The 21,591-nt window shown below is 52.9% G+C and overlaps 11 protein-coding genes across 11 annotated transcripts; 7 read left to right on the top strand and 4 right to left on the bottom strand.

Moving 5' to 3' along the window:
- Positions 1 to 44: 44 nt before the first annotated feature.
- Positions 45 to 611, bottom strand: J4E79_002501 (uncharacterized protein; the record flags this gene model as incomplete). The annotated part of the gene is made up of 3 exons (XM_049351399.1): positions 45 to 106; positions 172 to 488; positions 535 to 611. 3 exons carry the CDS (start codon positions 609 to 611, stop codon positions 45 to 47), a joined length of 456 nt encoding a protein of 151 aa, XP_049214037.1.
- Positions 612 to 1,396: 785 nt separating this feature from the next.
- Positions 1,397 to 2,031, top strand: J4E79_002502 (uncharacterized protein; the record flags this gene model as incomplete). The annotated part of the gene is made up of 3 exons (XM_049351400.1): positions 1,397 to 1,446; positions 1,526 to 1,943; positions 1,996 to 2,031. The coding sequence occupies 3 exons, from the start codon at positions 1,397 to 1,399 to the stop codon at positions 2,029 to 2,031; spliced, it is 504 nt and encodes a 167-aa protein (XP_049214038.1).
- Positions 2,032 to 2,405: 374 nt separating this feature from the next.
- On the bottom strand, positions 2,406 to 3,073 carry ARPC4 (Actin- protein 2/3 complex subunit 4; the record flags this gene model as incomplete). The annotated part of the gene is made up of 4 exons (XM_049351401.1): positions 2,406 to 2,414; positions 2,465 to 2,509; positions 2,562 to 3,014; positions 3,071 to 3,073. The coding sequence occupies 4 exons, from the start codon at positions 3,071 to 3,073 to the stop codon at positions 2,406 to 2,408; spliced, it is 510 nt and encodes a 169-aa protein (XP_049214039.1).
- A 270-nt stretch (positions 3,074 to 3,343) lies between these two features.
- On the top strand, positions 3,344 to 5,256 carry J4E79_002504 (uncharacterized protein; the record flags this gene model as incomplete). Its single annotated transcript, XM_049351402.1, has 4 exons — positions 3,344 to 3,359; positions 3,419 to 3,830; positions 3,879 to 5,119; positions 5,171 to 5,256. The coding sequence occupies 4 exons, from the start codon at positions 3,344 to 3,346 to the stop codon at positions 5,254 to 5,256; spliced, it is 1,755 nt and encodes a 584-aa protein (XP_049214040.1).
- Positions 5,257 to 5,700: 444 nt separating this feature from the next.
- Positions 5,701 to 8,448, top strand: J4E79_002505 (uncharacterized protein; the record flags this gene model as incomplete). The annotated part of the gene is made up of 6 exons (XM_049351403.1): positions 5,701 to 5,719; positions 5,772 to 5,808; positions 5,861 to 5,986; positions 6,039 to 6,173; positions 6,228 to 6,705; positions 6,994 to 8,448. 6 exons carry the CDS (start codon positions 5,701 to 5,703, stop codon positions 8,446 to 8,448), a joined length of 2,250 nt encoding a protein of 749 aa, XP_049214041.1.
- A 609-nt stretch (positions 8,449 to 9,057) lies between these two features.
- On the top strand, positions 9,058 to 10,696 carry J4E79_002506 (uncharacterized protein; the record flags this gene model as incomplete). Its single annotated transcript, XM_049351404.1, has 6 exons — positions 9,058 to 9,277; positions 9,333 to 9,395; positions 9,442 to 9,477; positions 9,540 to 9,705; positions 9,758 to 10,411; positions 10,513 to 10,696. 6 exons carry the CDS (start codon positions 9,058 to 9,060, stop codon positions 10,694 to 10,696), a joined length of 1,323 nt encoding a protein of 440 aa, XP_049214042.1.
- A 1,838-nt stretch (positions 10,697 to 12,534) lies between these two features.
- On the top strand, positions 12,535 to 13,529 carry J4E79_002507 (uncharacterized protein; the record flags this gene model as incomplete). The annotated part of the gene is made up of 2 exons (XM_049351405.1): positions 12,535 to 12,604; positions 12,664 to 13,529. The coding sequence occupies 2 exons, from the start codon at positions 12,535 to 12,537 to the stop codon at positions 13,527 to 13,529; spliced, it is 936 nt and encodes a 311-aa protein (XP_049214043.1).
- A 124-nt stretch (positions 13,530 to 13,653) lies between these two features.
- On the bottom strand, positions 13,654 to 15,052 carry J4E79_002508 (uncharacterized protein; the record flags this gene model as incomplete). Its single annotated transcript, XM_049351406.1, has 5 exons — positions 13,654 to 14,191; positions 14,251 to 14,451; positions 14,501 to 14,691; positions 14,755 to 14,859; positions 14,909 to 15,052. 5 exons carry the CDS (start codon positions 15,050 to 15,052, stop codon positions 13,654 to 13,656), a joined length of 1,179 nt encoding a protein of 392 aa, XP_049214044.1.
- A 1,179-nt stretch (positions 15,053 to 16,231) lies between these two features.
- On the top strand, positions 16,232 to 17,174 carry J4E79_002509 (uncharacterized protein; the record flags this gene model as incomplete). The annotated part of the gene is made up of 2 exons (XM_049351407.1): positions 16,232 to 16,289; positions 16,372 to 17,174. The coding sequence occupies 2 exons, from the start codon at positions 16,232 to 16,234 to the stop codon at positions 17,172 to 17,174; spliced, it is 861 nt and encodes a 286-aa protein (XP_049214045.1).
- An 883-nt stretch (positions 17,175 to 18,057) lies between these two features.
- On the top strand, positions 18,058 to 19,414 carry J4E79_002510 (uncharacterized protein; the record flags this gene model as incomplete). Its single annotated transcript, XM_049351408.1, has 5 exons — positions 18,058 to 18,233; positions 18,285 to 18,447; positions 18,495 to 18,775; positions 18,825 to 19,097; positions 19,159 to 19,414. The coding sequence occupies 5 exons, from the start codon at positions 18,058 to 18,060 to the stop codon at positions 19,412 to 19,414; spliced, it is 1,149 nt and encodes a 382-aa protein (XP_049214046.1).
- Positions 19,415 to 19,505: 91 nt separating this feature from the next.
- Positions 19,506 to 21,155, bottom strand: J4E79_002511 (uncharacterized protein; the record flags this gene model as incomplete). The annotated part of the gene is made up of 2 exons (XM_049351409.1): positions 19,506 to 19,881; positions 19,948 to 21,155. The coding sequence occupies 2 exons, from the start codon at positions 21,153 to 21,155 to the stop codon at positions 19,506 to 19,508; spliced, it is 1,584 nt and encodes a 527-aa protein (XP_049214047.1).
- Positions 21,156 to 21,591: the final 436 nt, after the last annotated feature.

Here is a 21,591-nt window from a genome sequence, read left to right on the forward strand (position 1 = left end):
TCACGATACCCAGCCGTCTATTTTGAATACACCAAGTACATCCATCACCAATGAGACTCGCTAATTTCGACTGCGTTCACGTCGACGCCGTCCTTGAACCATCGCTCTACATAGACCTTAGCAACGCTGCCGATCATAAATTCGAGATACATGGAGGCTGGGAATACTCACGGGCTTCATCGATCTCGATGTCATTGCCGCTCATCTGCCGCTTACGCATCTTCCCATCCTCTGCGAACGTCCAGTCTTCAAGGCCATAGCATCGCTTCCACTTCATGCCATCGTGGGCATCTTGGAACTCATACCAGAATTGGACCGCGATCTTGTCATCTGAAAAGGCAAAGAGCTCTTTGCGCAGCCGGTAGCTCTTTTCCTTGTCCCACTTCTTCGTCAAGAAGTCTTCAATGTCTGCCGTACCAGCGAGGAAAGACGATCGGTTGCGCCAAACACTGTCGGATGTATAGGCCTGTGCTATCACCTTGGGGTTTCTGGCACAGTTTAGTAACGATGAGAGCTAGTCATGACACCACGCACTGGCCGTTCCAGAGGTCTTGAGCCTTCTTGACCTTGGCGTGAGCGGTTTCTTGAGTGAAGGGTGGTGCGAGAGACATAGTCAAATTACCAAAGCGGATATCACGAGGTTGATCGTGTAGAAAGTCAATGTGATGGCTCAAATACAGAACGTTATCACTATGAATCATAATCTAAGAAATGCCGTTGGATGCCTCACTTCGGCACTTCGGCATGTGCTTACATGCAGACTCAACAGGTGAAGCTCAGCTTATCTGCGATAGATGTTGTGAAACCTGGCTGGGTTTGAAACTACTCTTGATAACCTTCAAGAGAGGGATCAGATCTACGGCTTAGTGCGTGTGATGACAGCTGTTGAGAAGGTTCGAGAAAGTCGAAAAGCAAAGATGACGATCACTTGCATGTTCCACAACGACAACAAGACGCCGACATACAGTAAAGACGCGTCAATAATGAAGCTGCTGGGATTTTGAAAGCTCGTAGCAGATGGCCCTTTTGACCAAGCTCTTCTATACCATCACCTCGACTCTGTGCGATTCTGCTATGATTCCTCCGGCACCGCTGCTCTAGCTGCTCATTCAGGTACACGCTCACTTGCCGCTCTAATAGGCCAAAAAGATTTGTCAAAGAAACCCTGCAGCATCGGAAATGCGCTGGCTGGGTACCTGGCGTCATAAGCCTCGGCCGGCATATGCCCCACTATGATCTCGAAGCTTCAAGCTTGGGAAGCCGGGCGGGTACCCCTCCAGCTAGCATAACTAATCGGCGTCTGACATAACAAGTCACTTTCTCTCACTCTACTCAATTTCTTTACACGCATCTACAATTTACACAACATTTTCTACCAATAAACCAATTAATCATCATGGCTCCTCTACAAGTTGGCGACAAGCTCCCCGAGGGCGTCAAGTTCGAGTAAGTACCTTCGCATCGAGCTCCGCTCACCACCGGAGTTCTTAGAATGAACGCTAACATTGTATCTTCTCTCTTGTAGATGGGCACCCATCACCGATGCTGACCCCACCGCCTGTGGCCGTCCCCAAGAATACGATGCCAGCAAGGAGTGGGCAGACAAGAAGGTCGTCCTCTTCTCCGTTCCCGGTGCCTTCACCCCAGGATGCCAGGCCTACCATCTCCCTCCCTACATCGCAAAGGCCAAGGAGTTCAAGGACAAGGGTGTTGATGTCATTGCTACCATCGCGAGCAACGACGCCTGGGTTATGAACGCTTGGGGCAAGGTCAACGGCGTCAAGGGCGACGAGGTCCTCTTCCTCAGCGACACCAAGACCTTCTTCTCCAAGGAACACGGTTGGCCTGCTGGCATGGGCGACCGCAACGGTCGCTGGGCTATGGTCTTCGACCACGGCAAGGTCATCTACGCCGAGAACGAGAAGAGCCCTGGTGAGGTCTCGGTAAGTTTCGCATCGCTCTGAAAAGTTGAGTTGCTTGTTGCTAATTCTACAGGTCTCCGGTGCCGACGCTGTCCTGGCCAAGTTGTAAGCGCTGATCAACCGTTAACTTGATCTCTAGAAATCTTGGCGAACATCACTGCGGCTGGCTATGTAGATGAAATATCCAAATGAGAATAATGACAGTATGAGAAATGCCCTGAACGTGACGTTTCCCGTCCGCGTCAGTTGTCCGCGTAGTACTGCGTTATGCTCGGGCGATTGGCGGTGTACGTCAAGTTTGGAATGGACTCGAAGTTGTATTTGTATTGAATGCTGGCCGAATGCTCAGCTTGTACAGCAACTTTTCCACACAGTGCTCGTTCGTGGGCAAAGATTCCGGGCCTGACATTTGTTCGTTCTAGCTTCGTCTGCCCAGGTATGCGTAATGAGCCAATATATACAAACGCCGGCATTGTAACACGCTCAATCAAACTAGGCTCTGTCAGTACCCGTGTATGTATGTAGGTGTGGGGTATGCATACCGGAGTAAGGAAAGACTCGGCCACAAAACGTGCTCTTGCGTTCAACTGGTAATGTGTCAGTTCTGATGCTCGAACAGGCGAACCTCGGCTGTCTTACGAAGAGCTTCATTTCTGAGATCTCCTTGTCCACCTCCTCCATGAACTGGATGATGAAGTCGACCAGCTTGTGCTTCAGCATCTCCTCGGTGTGGAAGTTGGTGATCAGGAACGAGATGTCGTAGCCCTTGACCGGCTTCCTCCGCATAATGTAGAAGGACTCGGCTCTTTGCGTCAGGAATCGTGTGAACTTGTGGACCAGGATGTGTTCAATCTCGTCTGCCTGCTTGATCTTGATGCTTATGCGCACACTGTTGATGCTGGGCTCGATGTATACGCGTTCATGCTCGTTTCTCGATACGGTAAGCGGGTTCAGGATGACTTCAGGCGAGCTGGCGGCTTCGATCTCGGGAACATTGTGGCGCTCGGAGGCCTGGGACGCAAAGTTGGAGAGGGAGAGGGCGGCTGTGAGCGACGAGCGCACGCACTGGAGGTACGGGCGGAGTGATTGCGACTGAGAGAGTCAGTATGAGCACGTGACTAGACCACGGCAGTAAGAGGTGACTGTACCATTGCGGATAGAGCTCAGCAGCAGCTCTATGTTGGAATGGTAGGGCTGCCGTCGGGGGAGAGCGGGCTATGACATGCCAGTACGGCGAGTTGGCGGTGCCTGCAGCTGGTCGCGCTAGTGGGGTAGCAGCTCCGGGCGGCGGTCAGCTTGGCGCAGCCCTCCTTCCTCATGCTTCCATTAACTTTTGCCCCACGAAGCCACTATAACCACTCTCTCGCCGCCGCCTCCTAAATTCTTCTATACTCTATCCACCGTATAGTTGAACATTCATCATGGCGTCTATACCAGGTACGTGCAGCCTCCCACGGTTGTTCGAAGGGTTTAAAGACTAATTCACATGTTTGCAGTAATCGTAAAGCATCAGGGCAAGAAGCACGAGGTCGAAGTGGATACCACCTCCACCGGCGAGACGTTCAAGTACCAACTCTTCTCCATCACCGGCGTCGAGCCAGAGCGCCAAAAGGTCATCGTCAAGGGCGGACAGCTCAAGGATGACGCCGACATGTCCAAGCTGGGCCTCAAGCCGAACCAGACACTCATGATGATGGGCACGCCATCGGGGTCGGCAAACGTCATCGAGAAGCCCAAGGTCCCGGTCAAGTTCCTCGAGGACATGGACGAGGCGGAAGCCGCGCAGTTGGAGGGCGCCACACCCGCAGGTCTGCAGAACCTGGGCAACACATGCTACATGAACTCCACCCTGCAGACGCTACGCTCCATCCCGGAACTGCAAGAAGAGCTCTTGCGGTACGCAGACAGGTAAATTCGATTACATCATGTCCACGTGCTCCTACTGACCCTCTCCAGCAACGGTGCCAGCTCATCCAGTGCCGCGCAGCTCAGCCAGTTCGGTCTCGGTGGCCTCGGTGGCTCAGCCGACCTGACGGGCTCCCTCCGCGACCTCTTCAAGCAAATGTCCGAGACACAAAACGGCTTCCCTCCACTCATGTTCCTCAACGCTCTCCGAACCGCATTTCCCCAGTTCGCCCAAAAGTCAAAGGACGGCCACGGCTACGCACAGCAGGATGCCGAGGAGGCTTGGTCACAAATCGTCTCGCTGCTCCGACAAAAGCTCAAGATCACCGACAACGAGACAGGGTCAGATGCGAACAAGAAGAGGGAGCTATCCTGGATCGACAAGTACATGGCGGGCAAGTTTGAGTCAGTCATGGAGTGCGATGAGCCCGCAGCGAAGGAGGGTGGCGAGGAGCCCGTTCACAGCGATGACCTCTTCTTCAAGCTCAACTGCCACATCAACGTAGAGACGAACCACCTCAGGGACGGTCTGGCTGCTGGCTTGAAGGAGCAGATCGAGAAGCGATCAGAGGTTCTGGGCCGAAACGCCATCTACACCAAGACGTCCAAGATCGCGCGCCTACCGAAACACCTCCCCATCCATTTCGTGCGTTTCGACTGGCGAAAGGATACCAATAAGAAGGCAAAGATCATGCGCAAGGTCACTTTCCCCGAAGAGCTGGACGCATTGGAGTTTTGCACAGACGACCTGAGGAAGATGCTCGTCCCAATCCGGGACAAGATCCGTGAAGTCCGCAAAGAAGAGGAGGATGTCGAGCGCGCCCGCAAGCGACAGAAGCGCATGCGAGCTGGCGAGGAGAACGACAGCGACCCTCTTGCTCGCAAGGAGCCTCTACAGAAGAAGAAGGAAGCTGCACAAAAGAAGGAGGACGCCAGCAAGCCGGCTGAGGACACCAAGATGGAGGAGGTTGAGTACAAGACCGACGCCCAGGTCGAGGCGGAACGCGCCGCATCAATCCTTGCTGCCAAGAAGGAGCTCCTCGCTCTTGTGGACTCCAAGATGACTGCAGATGAAGGCGCAAACCAGACCGGTCTCTACGAGCTGAGAGGTGTCATCACTCATCAAGGCGCCAGCGCCGACAGTGGCCACTACACGTCCTTCGTCAAGAAGCAGGGACCCAAGGACCCCAACACTGGCAAGCGGAAGGAGGAAGACGGTAAATGGTGGTGGTTCAACGACGAGAAGGTATCTGAGGTGGATGCTGAGAGGATACAAACCCTGTCTGGCGGAGGTAAGCATCCCAGACTGTGACTGTGAATTGACGATGACTGACATGTTCCAGGTCAAAGCCACTCGGCTCTTATCCTCCTCTACCGCGCCGTTCCTCTTCCCGTCGTCGACGAGGACGTGCAGATGGGCGACTCATAGACTGAATCGACACACTTCACTATGGGCATCTCCTTGGATCTCGCGCGCAAGATCATGCTGAAGCGCAAACGGGACTGGAGCAGCAGGTAATGCATGGCATTTGGCGTTGTACTAGCTGGAAAGGCTATGGGACGATACCTCTGAGAGCTTAAGTAACGATTGCATGACTTCAAGACCTTGCATTAATAGACACGGCATTAGACTGGTGAAGTGTACTTTCTGTCCCTTTCCGTCTCCACCTCACCACGCGTAGAAACGCGTCGAAGCGTGCTGCCAAGCCCTTCCATGATCGTGACGCTCACCTCCAGGAACGCTTTCCTCCCCATACGTTCGACTGCTGCGCTTCTGTTATAATATCACGCGTCATTCGCGAGACGCCGCAATCTTTTTCCTGTATCATTACACTTGTACGATCATCTGTTTCATGTATTAAGTACCGACAGCATGTTTTACAGTCACGAAGGTAAGCTCCAAACCGAGACTGCAGCTCGGAACGATTTGACTAACAATCGTAGTGCTCACGTCGCGCAAATACGGTGTGGCAACCGTGTGGTATGTTAGAAGACGTCCAGTCGCCCCTGCCCTGTACTGACCGAAGTGGCAGGCTCGTCGCTACCACCCACAAACGAATCGGCCGCAAACAGATTCTCGATGTCGATGTACAGAAAGCATGTCAGACCATTGTCGATCCTGTAGCGCCTATGGCTCTACGGCTACAGGGCAATTTGATGTACGCCGCGCTGCCATGCCTTGTCCGAGCGACAGACTACTGACACATGCAGGTACGGTGTATCGCGTGTATACCTACAACAATGTGGATACATCCTTTCAGACGCAGAGAGTGCGCGAAACGCCCTGCTAGTGATGCTGCGGACCGTGAAGCATACCGCACTCGATCCAGACGCTGGCAAAGCTAGGTAGGCGAGCATCATCCTTATGACACGGTCACTCTACTCACAGAATCTTTCTAGGCCTGAGCATCTCATACTCGAAGATGACCCTTCTTTCCTGCCCGAGCTCGCGCTTCCTCCCCCGGACTTCCTCGCAGAACTAGACCACAACTTCAACCTCGACATTGCGCGGTCCGGCGACTCCCAGACGCTCACACCCTTCAGCTCCCAGCAAGCACGGTCCTCTTCCCATGCGGATGGCATCGGTGGGCTCATCTTGCCTACTTCATCTCCCGTGATGGCGGCCGAGTTCAGACTTGAAGGCGACGATGGAGTGGGCAGTGTTGGCGGACCAAGTGTCATGGGCGCTGGCGATACGATCCAGCTTGAAGACCCAGACTTCATGATCGCAGACGATGGCGAGATCATCCAGTTGCCACCACGGCGAAAAGTTCCCAGCACGCCAGCTAGGACCGCAGGTGCGAAAATGTCCAGCGATGCTGGGGCTAGTGCGCGAGTTCGCAAGGAACATGAGGATGGACAGCAGGTCGGCGATCAGGTGAGTTTTGCTGCTTTCTCTCACGTCTTTTTGCACTGCAATCTCAGCCATCCGTCTTGCGGTGAGGCTTCCCTTCCCTCACTCGATGCTCAGGACATGGCAACACACACTCTCACCACTATCGGCCAGTCTCTATCAGGCGGTTGTGTATACCGCCTCGTTAGAAGACGTTTGCTGCCTGTCTCTTCCCATATCTTTGTTTGTGTCTTTGGTTCTCCCATCTTCCATTCTTTTCACATGATCCAGCTACCGTCAGCCTCATCCAGAATGACGACTGACATATATCAGTTCCCGGGCGATCAAGAAGACATCGGCTTCCCAACCTACGACGACGATCCTATCGAAGGCGGAGCACTTTCATCAGACGGTCCGCAACAGTCTAGTCAGCATTCAGAAGTCATTGAGTCTTCCGATACGTTCACCGCGCCCATGCGCCGTCGTCGGGTTCCACGCACTCTTCCTATCGATGCAGCTATAGAGCTTCCCAACAAGGAGTTGGCTGGTTGGCAGAGGAACTACCGTCAGAACATGAAAGCAGCAGCTCGGCAGAAAATTCAGAAACGTGCTGCTGCTCAGGCTAAGAAGAATGCCGAGCACTACGTTTGGGGCGCGGGCCTCGGCGGCATCGGTGAACGTGTCTTGGGCGGCCACGTTCCCAATCCGTTCGACATGTTCATTGGTGACAACTTCTTCGAGACGATCATGGGCTTCAGTCGCAACAAGGCTACCGGAGTCAAGCACGACCGCGACAGTGGTATCGATGATGCAACTCAGGAAGAATCTCGCCGTGTGCGTCAGAAGACCGGCGAGCCTGAGATTGGTCGTTCGGCTGACAACGAAGACATTCCTATGTTTGTTGAAGACGACATCGCCGTTGAACTACCGCGCGAGGGTGTCTCCGCACTTGACGATCAACAGATCTTCTCAGCAATGCCATGGAACATCAGCGCTTCTGTCCGAGGCTCTTCAGTCGTTCCTCGAAGCGGACGCGCTGGTATGATAGGCTCCGCTGATCAGAGCAGACCCGGAAGCCGCTTCGTGTCTGCCTCCCCCTCAAAAGGTCGCGGTCAGCCTGTTGCTCTTGAGGGATTCAAGAACCTTACGAGCGATGTCGATTACGGTGGCGACGACTTTGGCCTACCAGGTTTCAGCTCCGACTTTCCCGAGCCAGCAGTTCAAGAACCATCAGCACGCGTCCGCGAGGCCTTGTCGACAGAAGGTGAAAACTTCATTACTTTCATCCAGGAACGTATCGTTGAGAAGCGCAGGCGGGCTCAAGCAGACCTAGAGCACGAGTCCGACGTGCTTCAAGCGGAAGCAGCCGCTGATATCGAGGACATCGCCTTTGAGGAACTTCTTCCACCCGCGGACAACACCAAGATGATCGCTTGCCAAGGCTTCATGATGGTGCTCGGGCTTGGCTCCAAGGGAATGCTCGACATTCAGCAGCTGCAGCACTTGGGCGAAATCAACCTCAAACTCTCCGGAAAGGCCAAGGAAATGCAGGTCGTTGAGCTCAGCGACGCTGAAGAATCCGACAGGGACGGTGCCCAAGAGGATGACGATCTGACCGAAGACGAGGAGGTGGCGGATGCTCAAGATATTGCAGGACAGCCGGAAGCGGAAGACTATGATATGCAAGAGCACGACGCGATGGAGGAACAAGAGGGTCACTTCCAGGAGCAGTTCGCCGCTGGCCATGCTGCTCAAGGGGATGACCATGACTCACTCTATGATGACTGAGTGACCCGGCACTACGTCGAGTCAGATGGATGGACATATACAGGCTGCTGTGTAGCCTATGTTTCTCATGCATCTTCCCGCTTGGTGGCGTTCTCCGTCCATATTACAGGTTCTCACGGGGCAGACAATAGTGTTGCATCTATGGCAATACATCAAGATTATATTGAAACATTGAGTCATGATCGTGAATGCAGGAGGATGGTGCGCATGTTGTGAAGTGCTCGCTGAATGACCAGTGCGTTGGGCAACGTGTGATGATTGGTTGTTTGCAACAGCAATTTCTCGCTGATGCATGAAGCCTGCTAACTTCTCTGCTTGCAGTCAGGCAGAACCTTCTAGACTAGGATTGTCCATGACCAAGTGCTGCAGCCAAGCCCCTAGAATGTTTGCATATAAATTGGACTTTTTTTTGTACTTTGCGCTTCTCTTCTAAGAAAACCAAAGGTCTTTTGAGTAGTTAAGGTGAAAGTGAAATTGCAGCTAGCACTAAGTCTAGGTCTGGTTAGTGTTCAAAGAGCTTAGTGCAAGCTGACCTAAGCTTGGTCCAAAACTACCTAGTCAATGCAACTTAGTATACCTACTTCCTGATTCGACACCGCTCACCCCAGCATGCCTGGGGTCCGCACGGGCATGGAAGTCAGCAACACCCAGCGCGGCGCTGCCAAACAACCAAACAACGACAGCATTGCAGTGCAGTCTGCTGTCAAAGACGAGGACGGGAATGACGACATCTTCGCAGAAAGCGACAGCGACGATGGGTACGACTACAAACCGCGACCAAAGCTACCGCAGCCCAATGTTCACATGCGAAGCTTGGGAAGTCTGATAAGTGAGTGAAAGACTGGCCGACTATGACGAGAGGATCTTCTACTGACAGCGGCCAGAGGAACTGGAGAGCGGTGCGATCGATGTCGACCCGGAATATCAACGTGAGGTTGTCTGGACAGGTAAAAACGCCCAACTTGATTGTCACCGACATGCTAATAGCAATAGCCGATCGTATGACGGGTCTGATTAATTCTCTGATGGGTAAGATCCCCTCCAGGCTCTCTTAACATGAACGAATTCAAAGATTCCTAATACTTGCGTAGAAAACTACTACATCCCACCCATTATTCTGAATAAGAAACGGATTATTGGAACAGCTGGTACACCACGTGACGTTCTTGTCTGCGTGGACGGAAAGCAACGACTTTCCTCTGTCAGGGCATTCGTCAAAGGCATGATTCCTTGTCATGATCACAAAGGCGAAAAGTGGTAAGCAATTCGGTCCAATTAATATCTCTCAATGGCTCACTGACAGTGCAAGGTGGTTCTGTGAGACGCCTAGAAATAAACGCAAAAAGGTGCTTCCTTCGGACATTCAAAAGTCGTTCTTGGAAAAAGACTTTGTGGCCTTTCAGTTCGCAGAGCTTACGCCAGTACAAGAAGAAGACCTTTTCGCTAGGGTCCAAATGGGTGTGCAGCTCACTTTAGCTGAGAGGATGCGCGCGAAACAAGGCCCATGGCAAGAACTAGCGAAGCTTTTCGTGGAAGACTTCCCTATGATCTACGACTTGATGAAGGATCGAGCTCGAGCGAAGGACTTCCAACTCACTCTGTCTTGCTTCAGCCAAATTCTGGAAGTACAGCATCCGACTCCTGCAACTGGCATTCCAGTGCTGCGGACAAGCCAGAGTTTAATCCCAAAGTTGCTGAACAACACCGGCGCTGTAGACGATGCGCTCAAGTCACATCTTGCAAGCGTCTGGACAACCTTCAAAGACCTTATTGCCTTAGATCCCGACACTTTCACGAATGCCGACAGGCATTTGAGTGGTGTACAAACCTTTGCACCCATCGAAATGGTGGCCGTCACCGTCCTTATCTCTATGTATTCGGAAACGCGCAACAATGAACTATTGCTAGGCGATATCAGAGCGCTCCGAGAAGCCTTTCGCGAGCATTTTAAGGACCTTCGATTGTCTGCGCCAATGTGGAAGTTTGCCTGGGACTTTATAGAAAACCTGGAGGGAATTCGAGGTGCGGTGGATGGCACTACGATAGACCGTAACCAACCGGCAGGGGCTCCAAGGCCGACGCCGTCTACTTCAAGAACGAAAACACTATCATCTCCTACTTCCGCCGTTTCGAGGAAAAGGGTAGCACCCTTGGACAAGCCGCTGTCCATACTGCCACCACGCGATTCGATCATCGCAAGGGAGGAGACACAACCTATGCCCACAGCACCGAAGCGACAGCGGACTGATCCCGGGCCATCAAACGCTCAATCAGAAGTCAATAGTCCCGTATATGACATCAACGGACCATCACAAGTCGCCACTGCAAGGAATGCTCCTTCGGAGCGAGTGCGCACAGCTGCGGCACCGACAGGATCTCCCATAATGGGCAACATTTTTACAGATTTTGGTTCTCAACAGCCATCACCTGTCAGCGCAACTTCTGCTTCGCCACGTCTATGGCGTGTAGGCGAAGCGTTACAACTGAATCCAGCCTTGACCAACTCGCCACAAACTGAGCCAACACACACAACGTCAGGACCACCGCACCAAAGTTTTCATAGACCAGGAAACGGACACGGAAATCAAGTTGTACCGGGCTCTGCGCCGACAGCGAGAGGTGCTGCCGAACAATCTATACCGCCGGGACGGTCTCGAAACGATCCTGTACATACTTCGCCCTCCGACCCTAGGCCTGGACCTCCTCAAGCCGACTATCCCGACTATTATATTCCAAATTTTTCGAACGCACCTATGCAAGCATATCACCAGTCTCGCTTACCCTTGACGCAACTATACGCTACTCATACACCTTTCACACCGGAGCACACACCTCCCCAGATCCAGCAAGCCCGTGTGCCTGACTCTAGGAACCACCCTGCGCCGGTAGCGCAGATGCAGCCATCTAGACTCTCTCATACAACTTCACGGCAAGCTCCTCAAACAAACCAAAGTCTGCAGAACGGCACACCATTGTCATCCCGACCCTCAAGCATGACCCAGGCTCATCCGACGAGTAGAGGAGCATTCGCACCCACTCATACGGATGCACAATGGGAAGGAGTTATCGCCACTGCATCCCCACGGATGCAGTCTCAGCAGCTTAGTCAAACTCAACAAGGGGCTTCTTCCGCAGCTTCATCACCAACGATACCGGCCTCAACTTCAAATATCGCAGCGTCTCAGCCAAGTGGCATGAAGCGGAAAAGCGTTACACGCCCACCACCTGCTCAGTATGATGGAGTCATTGATCTAACGAGCGACGATGAGCTTGAGGAAGAACGCCAGAACCTTCTATCTTCATTCAAGGCCAAAACGGCTCCAGCAAAGCAACCTCCAGCTACAGCTACGACAGCACCCACACAAACGCAAAGAAAGCCGATAGTGATACATGATCTCGATCTTGATGAGGATTATGCGCGTGCGAACAATCCTTATGAGAGGTTTAGAAACAATCCTAGAGCAGGGCTCTCCGGTCCAAAACGTTGAATTTAGTGTTACACTTTCCAAAGCGTGGGGCTCGCATCAGCGAAGCGCAAAAGCATTTTCAGCTATATATTGTAATTAAGCATAATGATACCCCATTTGAGAACAGTGTGCCGTCCAGCTTTGGTTCCGTCATGCCGTAGGATTTATGCAAGTAAGCCGTAAGCGCGAATTGGCAGCGCCACTTCGACGACTTTCTCACAATCACAAATTCTGCATCGTACGTAGCATCCATCCACCTCTAGCATCACAGAATGCACATCGCGTCCGGACTTCACTACGGATTCCGAAGCGTTACAGGAGACGCGTTCACATGCAATGGAAGACGTCATAGCGCGTTTCCAACCTCGGCATCCGACGACGAAACCCCGTGGACGGACCGCACCGCAAGCTAACGATGGCTTGACGGCCAACAGGATGTGCGCGGGATTGCGACAGTCTCCTGCTTGCGTCAACAACCACGACGAGAGACATACTTCGCGCCGACGTTGACGAGTACCTGCTATATCTTGCGCCATATCGCGAACAGTCTCCACTGCCTCTTACTGCGCGCACGCAGCTTTGCGACATCCACAATCCGCAACTCCAAAAGACCAGCAACATGGGAAAGTCATTCGACCCTGCTAAGGACATCGGCAGTCTGGATGGGAAGGTCATTCTAGTCACCGGTGGTGAGTGACCCCCATTCCCGAGCATGAGCGACCGTATCATGCGACTGACACATACGCAGGTAACGCCGGCTTAGGCAAACAGACCATCGCATACCTCGCTGCCCACAACCCCACGCGCATCTACCTCGCCGCTCGCACCGAATCCAAAGCCCGCGATGCCATCTCCGACATCAAGAACAGCGTGCCAAATGCGTGCGAAATCGTATTCCTCCCGCTCGACCTGACGTCTTTCTCGTCCATTGCCGACGCAGCATCGACGTTCAAGAGCCAGGAATCGCGCCTCGATATCTTGATCAACAATGCCGGTATCATGGCGCCGCCATACAGCACCACCAAGGAAGGATATGAGATACAATTCGGCACGAACCACATGGGCCACGCGCTGCTCACGAAACTCCTTATCCCGACGATGCTAGACACGGCGAAACAACCCGGCTCAGATGTCAGAATTGTGAACCTGAGCAGCATGGGCCACCAGATGCCAGTATCAAAGGGCATTGAGTTCGATCAGCAAGCGCTCGAGAAGGAGAGTACCTGGCGTCGCTACGGTTCCTCGAAGTTGGCGAACATACTCTTCGCTCGCTCCCTGGCGCTAGAAAACCCTACCATAACATCCGTCTCCCTGCACCCCGGTGTCATTTTGACGGATCTCTTCGACAACCTCCGCACGAACATATTCATGAAGGTTGGCCTGTACATCTACGGCATCATCGGCATGATACTGCCGGGTCACTACCAAGGTCCGGAAGGTGGCGCGTTGAACACGACTTGGTGTGCTACTACCGCGAAGGGCGAATTGGAGAGTGGCGCATATTACATGCCAGTAGGCAAGAAGAGTTCTGGTAGTTCATTTGCGAGGGACGAGGGGCTGAGGAAGAAGTTGTGGGAGTATACTGAGGCGGAGTTGCAAAAGCATGGGTATTGAGATTGGAACAAGTGTACTAATAAAAGCGTAAGAGGAACATATATGAAGTCCTGCTCATTGCGATCATGATCTACATGACATATACAGCATCTACAACTCCAGTACCACGCTGACAATCGCCAATTCAAACAGTCTCCAACGGCACCCTAGGCAACGCCGTCAACTGCTTCCTGTCACTAATCTCCACTCTGAAGTCCTTTTGTACACTGACCTGCAAGCCATCACCGCTCGGCCGCTGTCCACCACGCTTCTGATCGCCATCAACATGTTCCAGGCTCGTGTTACTGTACTCATCCAGATCGCCATAGATCTTCGTTTCCACACCCACGCTCTTGGGCTTGCTACCCGAATGCGAGTGGTTCTCAGGTCGCTCGTTCAGCTCCATCCATTGCTTTGATCCTGGACCGGCGCGGATGGAACCCCGCGGGTTTTGCTTCTTCGAGTAGCCGCCGGAAGGGTTCGAGTGGCTTCCTGACCAGGACGAGAAGTGCGAGATGAAGTTTGTGAGTAGAGGGCGGCAGGCGGGTAGATTGGCGACGAACATGCCGACGTTCATCTCTGCGCAGGCCCAAGCGAGGATTTCGCCGAGGTTCTGGAGTAGTCGGGTTGGGTCGTTTAGGCCGATGAGAAACTTGAGGCGGACGATGGGGGCGATGGATGCGCTGTTATGTGCGTTAGTGGTGATGCTTTGTGGTTTGGAACCAAGTGCGAGATGACTTACAAGATTCCTAGGCCGAGCATGGACATCACGGAGATCTTAACGCGCCAATCGAGTTGGACGTCCCAGAGGAGGAAGATTGGGAGGGTCGCAAAGATCCAGTCTGTTGAGATGGACACCACGGCTACGGCGTATGACAGCACTGTCTGGATGTTGCGGCCATTGCATTCACCTTCCATCGTGGGATACCAATTCTTCCTGTTTCTGGAGTTAGTCATGGGTACTCTGGAAGGGAAAGGGCATGAAGACGTACTGTACTGGCCTACATTGAAAGAAGAGATACATTCCCGTCCCGCCCATGACGACGAAACAGGATATCATACAGGTGTAGATGACCATCTCGATCCACTTCTTGCGGTTCGCGATGCGGATCAAGGCGAAGCCGATGCTGCACTTGATCGCGACGAGAGTGAAGCACCATGGCTCCTGGAAGACGTAAAACCACTGCTTCTCGTCAGAATCTTCTCTCGGACAACTGAGAGGCTCGAGAGATCGATGGTCACATACCTTCAAAGACATGGAATATTGCGACGCGGTCAACGAGCCATCATATTGTCCAACGCCACTCCAAGCCATGCCGAGTGTGGAAACTGTGGCCACCGTCCAGACCGGCTGGGTTCACGTCAGTAAGCATTCAAGTGTCGATGCGTACAAAACTTACCAAGTTGATGAGCATAGCCCAGTCATCTGGTCCCCATGCCTTCCTCTTGGAACGAATCCAAAACCGCAAGATGGTCGAAATGATAACGAATGGCAATGGGACCAAGACCGAAAGGGCCATATGGTAAGAAGTCGGTGGCGCCATGGCGTCAATCAGACTTTGAAAGCACCTATCCTGTCGTTACGCGCGCGTAATAGTCGAACTGAACAAAGAAGAAGAAAGCAACAATAGAGTTCACCAATCCACACAGTGCAAGCACCGGGCATGCAAGAAAATAAGAATTCGCAACGAAAGGCTGGTAAAAAGGAGCGCCACGATCCCAACAGTATGGCACTCGTCCACGAGCCTTCTTTCCCATCCCAGCTCGATCCGTAGGCCACAAAAGCTCTCGGCGCCAACCATGTAGGGTTCGCCCGGATGAAGCCGTACGAGTTTAGGATTAACAACGGTAACGGGGAGGCGAAGCGGCACAGGCTTGCTAGGGCCGGCACTGTTACCCGTCTGCAGTAGTTCCCGGTTCGTTATATGTCCGATGCTCTTGGGAGCTGTTGATGCGCGGGACGACGACCCTTGGGAAGGATCGCATGTTCCGGTAAAGCTAATGTCCGCTTCAGAAGGCCTGTTCGCTCAAACGCTGTTGACATTAGCGTACCTAGGTGGCTATCGTGATTACTGTTGTGTCCTTCGGTATAGTTGCAAAGATGGCAGACAGTCTTACGTATGACCTTCACATGCGCCGATATATCTCCAAGCTCGAGTCCAGACTCTCGGTCTTGTGCAAAGCGGTGGAGTAGTACAACCTGCTACGTCTGCGCGCGAATCCTGTTTCAAGACCCTCTTCTGCACAAGGATTGGTACATCGCCGCGTACTGTGCGTGCGGGGGCGTGGAGCATGCAGGAGTGTCGTATTGAATCCATACACTCGGATCTCGACCAGAGATGAGGTAGTCCAAAAGCACCTAGATATCAACCAAGAACTTGGACATCTGGTATAAGGAGAGAAAGGGGGATATCAACTATATGTGTGTCAGTTATGACTATCCTCATAACATGGCGTGAGGAATACGGTCTGTCAATGCTCGGTGTATGTGTCGGCACAAGATGGAGCTTCTTCGGAGGATTTATATCGAGACCCACAGCACGAAATAACGGTCTCCACCGCTAGACATTCCTCGACGGATCCTGGATGTTTTACATAGTCAAGGGTTCCCCGCGACGCCTCTGCCGTGCAAGCGGTGGGCGTTGTCACGACTACTTCCATAGATACATGTACAGGTCTCCTACCCAGGTTTCAACATACCTCAGCACGTAGCAATTTCCAAAATGTCAGCACCCAGAGTCTTTGAAGGCAAACTTGCCATTATTACCGGTTCTTCGCGAAGTATGTTTTGCCACCAGCTCATAGTCCTCGACCATGGCGATGTAACGACGTTCCACTTGATTAGTAACTGACGTGCAACTAGGCTTCGGCGCCACACTTGCCACCTACTTCGCCTCGCGCGGAGCTAATGTTGTGATCAACTACGCAACATCGGCGTCCGATAAGATCGCGACTGACTTAGCAAACCATCTCTCCACGACCTACAAGATCAACGCGCTCCCCGTACGCGCCGATCTCCTCGACCCTTCCGCCCCGCAAACCATTGTCAATGCGGCAAAGGCTCACTTCACCAACCCAGCGGCCACCCCTTCGTTCCAGATCGACATCCTGATCAACAATGCCGCTGTCGTGAACGCGCAGCCCATCCAGGAGCTCGATCCAGAACTCTGGGACCAGACATTCAACATCAACTGCAAAGCTCCTGCGCTGCTTATCAAAGCCGCGTTTCCTTACCTTCCTCACGACAGATCTGGTAGGATCGTCAACATCTCCTCCGCGACTACGACGTGGGGTCTGATCCAACAGACATCCTATGCTGGCACCAAGGGAGCCATCGAGGCCATGACGCGTGTGTGGGCGCGTGAACTTGCTGAACGCGCAACTGTGAACAGCGTGAGCCCTGGTCCCATGGACACCGGTCTTCTGAACGGATTGCCTGAGGCGCCAAGAGAGGCGCTGAAGATGTACAACGCTTTGATTCCGTTGGCGAAAGAGAGACCTGGTGTAGACAGCGAGGACATGTTGAGATTGGCAGGCGAGATTGGTGGTAGGCCCGGTACGCTCGAAGAGGTGGCAGGTATCGTCGGTATCGCGTGCTTGCCAGAGAGTGGCTGGATGACGGGTAATCAGCTGGGCGCGAGTGGAGGCGGCGCTTTTGTTAGGTAGAGCTTCGCTGGCATATCCGCGTGGCTGCTGGCAGCAATCGATTTACATGTGAACCCTTGAAATTTTCGACCTTGAGTGTGGTGATGGTTGTGCCTATGTCGAATGAGAGAGGCCGGAATCCGATGACGAGTTCGGGCAGGTCTGTCACATGATGCCAAGACCCCATCAGCACCTGGGCAGCTCCTCTTCACGACGCGTCGACTTAGCCGATGATCTGCCACACATCAATCTATGATTCGCACTCCATACTGGACTAACTATGATGTCTTCGAGACACGCGTTCTAAGAGCGGGATGCCTACCACGAGCGCGCTCGTCGCTTCCTGCCGGAATTCCAATTTGCCGCGTCCCCTGCAGATTGGTGCCGTGTCCTGCAATCCCAGATCTTGGCTTGCATTTCGCATGCTTGCGGCGCAGCACACTGGTTCTGCAGGATTTCCGTTGCTGACTCTTGTGCGATCGCGAGACGCGTGATAAGGAATGGGTCTGGATTCTGGCATGACAAGTGCATGAAGTGATCCGTTCGAAAAGCATTACGAACGTTGGAACCTCGTGTTTGTATATTGCTCTCCCGCAACGCCAACCGACGGGACATCCCCTGTACCCGACTACCCGCAGGCGCTATCATCCTCGAATAGTTCGCGAGAAAACGCCACCAAAGCACTAGGCTCGCCGTTGAGAGTGGTCGTTTATTGCTGCTTGGCTCATCCTTCGTAGTAGCTAACGGCTAAAGTAAGGAATGCGTGCATGGAAGTAGCCTTCATGGCGAAAGCTGCATTCAAAATGTTGAACCACAGACAGTGGAAACGGCACGGCACGCATGTATAAGTATTTACAATTAGAACATATCCACTACTACCCATTTCTGTTCCTCTCCAGTCAACATGAAGGTCTCGGCCTTGGCAACGGCAATATTGTATGGTGGCGTCGGTGCCAGCCTTGTAGAGAACGATGCATTGGCTGTTGAAGCGCTCGCGAAGCTTACGTCTAACGTGGCTCAAAACGGCTACCCAGACGCAGCGAAATGCACGTTGGACAATGTTGCCGTCCGAAGAGAATGGTAAGTAGAAGGCACACGCGCTTCGCGGTAACTCGACTCACGCAAATCCAGGTCCACTTTATCGGAGGATCAGAAGCTCAACTATATCGATGCGGTCAAATGCCTAGGCAAAAAGCCAGCGAAAACCCCAGCGGCCATATCTTCGGGCGCAAAGAGCCGATTTGACGACTTCATCGTCACGCACATTCTCCAAACAATGAGCATTCATGGCACGGTACGCTGAGAATGCATAAACAGCTAAGGTCGACTAACGTAGACCAGGGCAACTTCCTGAGTTGGCATCGCTACTATATCTGGGTCTACGAACAAGCTCTTCGCGACGAGTGTGGCTATAAAGGCTATCTCCCATACAACAACTGGTCCAAGTGGGCAAAAGACCCGCTCTCATCACCTCTCTTCGACGGCAGCAAGACCAGTATTTCCGGTGACGGCGAATATGTGGCTGGACGAGGGTCATGGTGCATCCCCAACGAAGCGCGCTGCATGGTTACTTTCCATTCAGCGAACGGCGGAGGCTACATCAAATCTGGGCCATTCAAAGAGTACGTTGATCAGAGTTGGATTAGAACAGCAATTGGCTGACTGAAGTAGTTGGAAGATCAACCTAGGTCCGATCCAAACGACAGTCAAAGACGCCCCACCGAACCCGCAAGCCGATGGCCTTGGCTACAATCCTCGCTGCCTAAGTCGCGATATCAGCACACAAGCGTCGAACGAGACACGAGATGAGATGGTCGTAGACCTGATCAAGAACTACCCCGATATCCTCAGCTTCCAGAACAAGATGCAGAACTTCACTCAAGGGGTTATGGGTGTTCACAATGGAGGACATTACACGATCGGAGGTGACTCTGGAATGGATATGTATGCTACACGCCGCCTCACCATCGCTAGCAGCATAAGACATGTACTGACTGAGGCGCAGGTTCAACTCGCCAGCAGACCCAGCCTTCTACTTCCACCACGGCATGATCGATCGCGTTTGGTGGACATGGCAGAACCTCGATTTGAAAAGCCGGCAGAACAGCATCGCGGGCACTATGACCTTTCTGAATAACCCATCGAGCCGCAATGCCACTCTTGATGATGTGCTCAGCGTGGGGTATGTCGGTCCGCCGAACATCACCATCAAAGACGCTATGAGCACGATTGCAGGGCCGTTCTGCTACGTGTATGCTTAGTTCAGATGATTGATAGTATTGAGGAGCAAGTTCATAGGCTCCAAGTGCTTGTATAGCACCATGGATGCTACGTCGCACTACGCCCTGCCTGTCATTGATGCAAGAAAGTGATGTGTTCCGCAGCATCATCGCTCAGCCCACACAACTCGTTGAAGTTCCCAGCTTCCTCTCCCTTCTTCTTTGTCCTCTCGGCGAAATCTGCCAATGGACAACTCTTCCTAGGGCCACTATCGCAGCCCGGTATAGCGGTAATGCCGTCGTTGATGTTGAGTCTGACGAACCTCTCAGGCGATGATTCGCGTTTGGTCTTGCAGGATAGTAGTTCGAAAATGATACGGCCGCCCATCGGCGACACCTGAGACTTTCGCCATTTGCGGTCATGGGCGATGTGAGTGACGGGAAGGTGTTCACGGTCATTGATAACATCGAGCGCAGTCATGAGCGGCGCTATATCGCCGTCATGGACGCTTATCTTGAGTCAGTGTTGCTCACCCCAATGGTTTGTAGCCTCCATAGTTCGAGGAAAGACTCACAAGCTGAAGAATAATGGGCCAGCGCTTGGGCCCTCAAGTAGCAGGTTCGTTGTAGCATTCAGCCACAACCATCCCATACTGGTGGCGTACTTCTGACCTGGGCCTGCGCGATAATAATGTAGGATGTCTCGAGCATATTCAAAGCTCAGGAACTCGTCTCGAGTGAAGACATCACACCAGTCGCTGCGACCTCGTACTGTCGTCTCGAAACCACACATTTCCTGCATAGCGTAGATCTCGTGGTCGTCAAGGCTCATACCTGTCTGGCTGAGTAGTCGCTCGCGAATGGGCGGCATATATGTGGCCCTGTACTCGTGCATCAGACGATAGCCCTTCTGTTGGCCTTCTGCTTTGTCTTTCTTGTTGGCCAGGCATGTTCGTCCAGGTGTTAGAGTATCTGCACCAATCGAAGAATGTTCGGATATGACCTGAAGAGTAGCTGTATTGCTAGTGCTATAGTCGATGCCGAAGAAGCCTGCGGCGAAGTGCTTAGCTGTCTCGATGACGCGGTTTGAGTCGCTGGCCCAGAATGTAGTAGGCTTATTGGAAGGAGTCAAATCAGCTTGTTCCAGAAGATGCTGGTAACGTGTACGCAGACGAATGCCGGTGGTGAAAGAGGAAAGTATACCCGCGAAAGGCCCAGTAGTTGTCAATTGCTCCAGCTGGGTATCGTCTGAAGACCAGAAGAGCTCCCAATCATTGAAGAACGCCAAGTTGCCCTCAAAAGTCTTGTTACTGTCTTTCATGCGCTGAACGACTGCTTTCTGCTTTCTACCCGCTTTCTTCGTAGGATAGCGCTCAGCATGCCTAGACATCATGTGAACCTGCACCACCTCGCATTCCTCTGGTGGAGCAACACCGCCGTCAACGACATCGATGATCTTTTCCACCCATGGCCCGTTTCCGCCGAGATGGTACAAGATATTCCAAGCTTTTGTCACAGCTCCTGCACCGAGGCCGTGGTCGAGCTCCGCGCCATCGCTTCGCTGAGGATGAAACCAACTATCCCAGCTCGAACTGTAAGGCTTATCGGCGCAGCCATTGCCAAGGGATTTGGATCGAGATACTGCGATGTTTGATCGGCATGATGAAGGGCATGTGGTCAGGCCGAGCGCAGAGAGAACCGAATTCGGGTATATGCTCTGCGCGATCGATACTACGGCCACGATAATTGCTGTCAAGGCAACCCATTGCGACCGCGAAGGCATCGTGGCCCTGGAGAAGAATGTTGACGTGTGTTATGCGAAAGAGCGAGGAGGATCAGAGAAAGTCCATCTTCGTTGACGCTCGATGACAACACGGCTCGGGCGGTGAAACTCTCAAACGCTCGTTCCTGCCCAAGAGTGGGTCGCAGTTCTTGCCTCAACACTCCGTAATTCTTGAGTATATAGGTCGGCATACTTGCAGTTGCTCTTCGAAGGGTGGTGGCTCGGCTGTGCATGTGGTGTGCAACGCTGGATTCCTTCCAGCTGAGAAGAACGCGGGCGCGTCACATACGATCGATGACGCAGGGCGCGTGGTGGGCATCGGCACGCCGATCGCTTTCCACCTGCAAGTTCGCGCCTTCCGCGTCCTTCCCGCCGCGTACACAAACGACTGCACAGGTGCCCTGCATTCTATGATAGTCGTAAAAATGAATCTCAA

The sequence above is a fragment of the Alternaria viburni genome, assembly GCF_023758015.1.
Source record: "Alternaria viburni strain BMP 2772 chromosome Unknown scaffold_4, whole genome shotgun sequence".
Taxonomy (NCBI): domain Eukaryota; kingdom Fungi; phylum Ascomycota; class Dothideomycetes; order Pleosporales; family Pleosporaceae; genus Alternaria; species Alternaria viburni.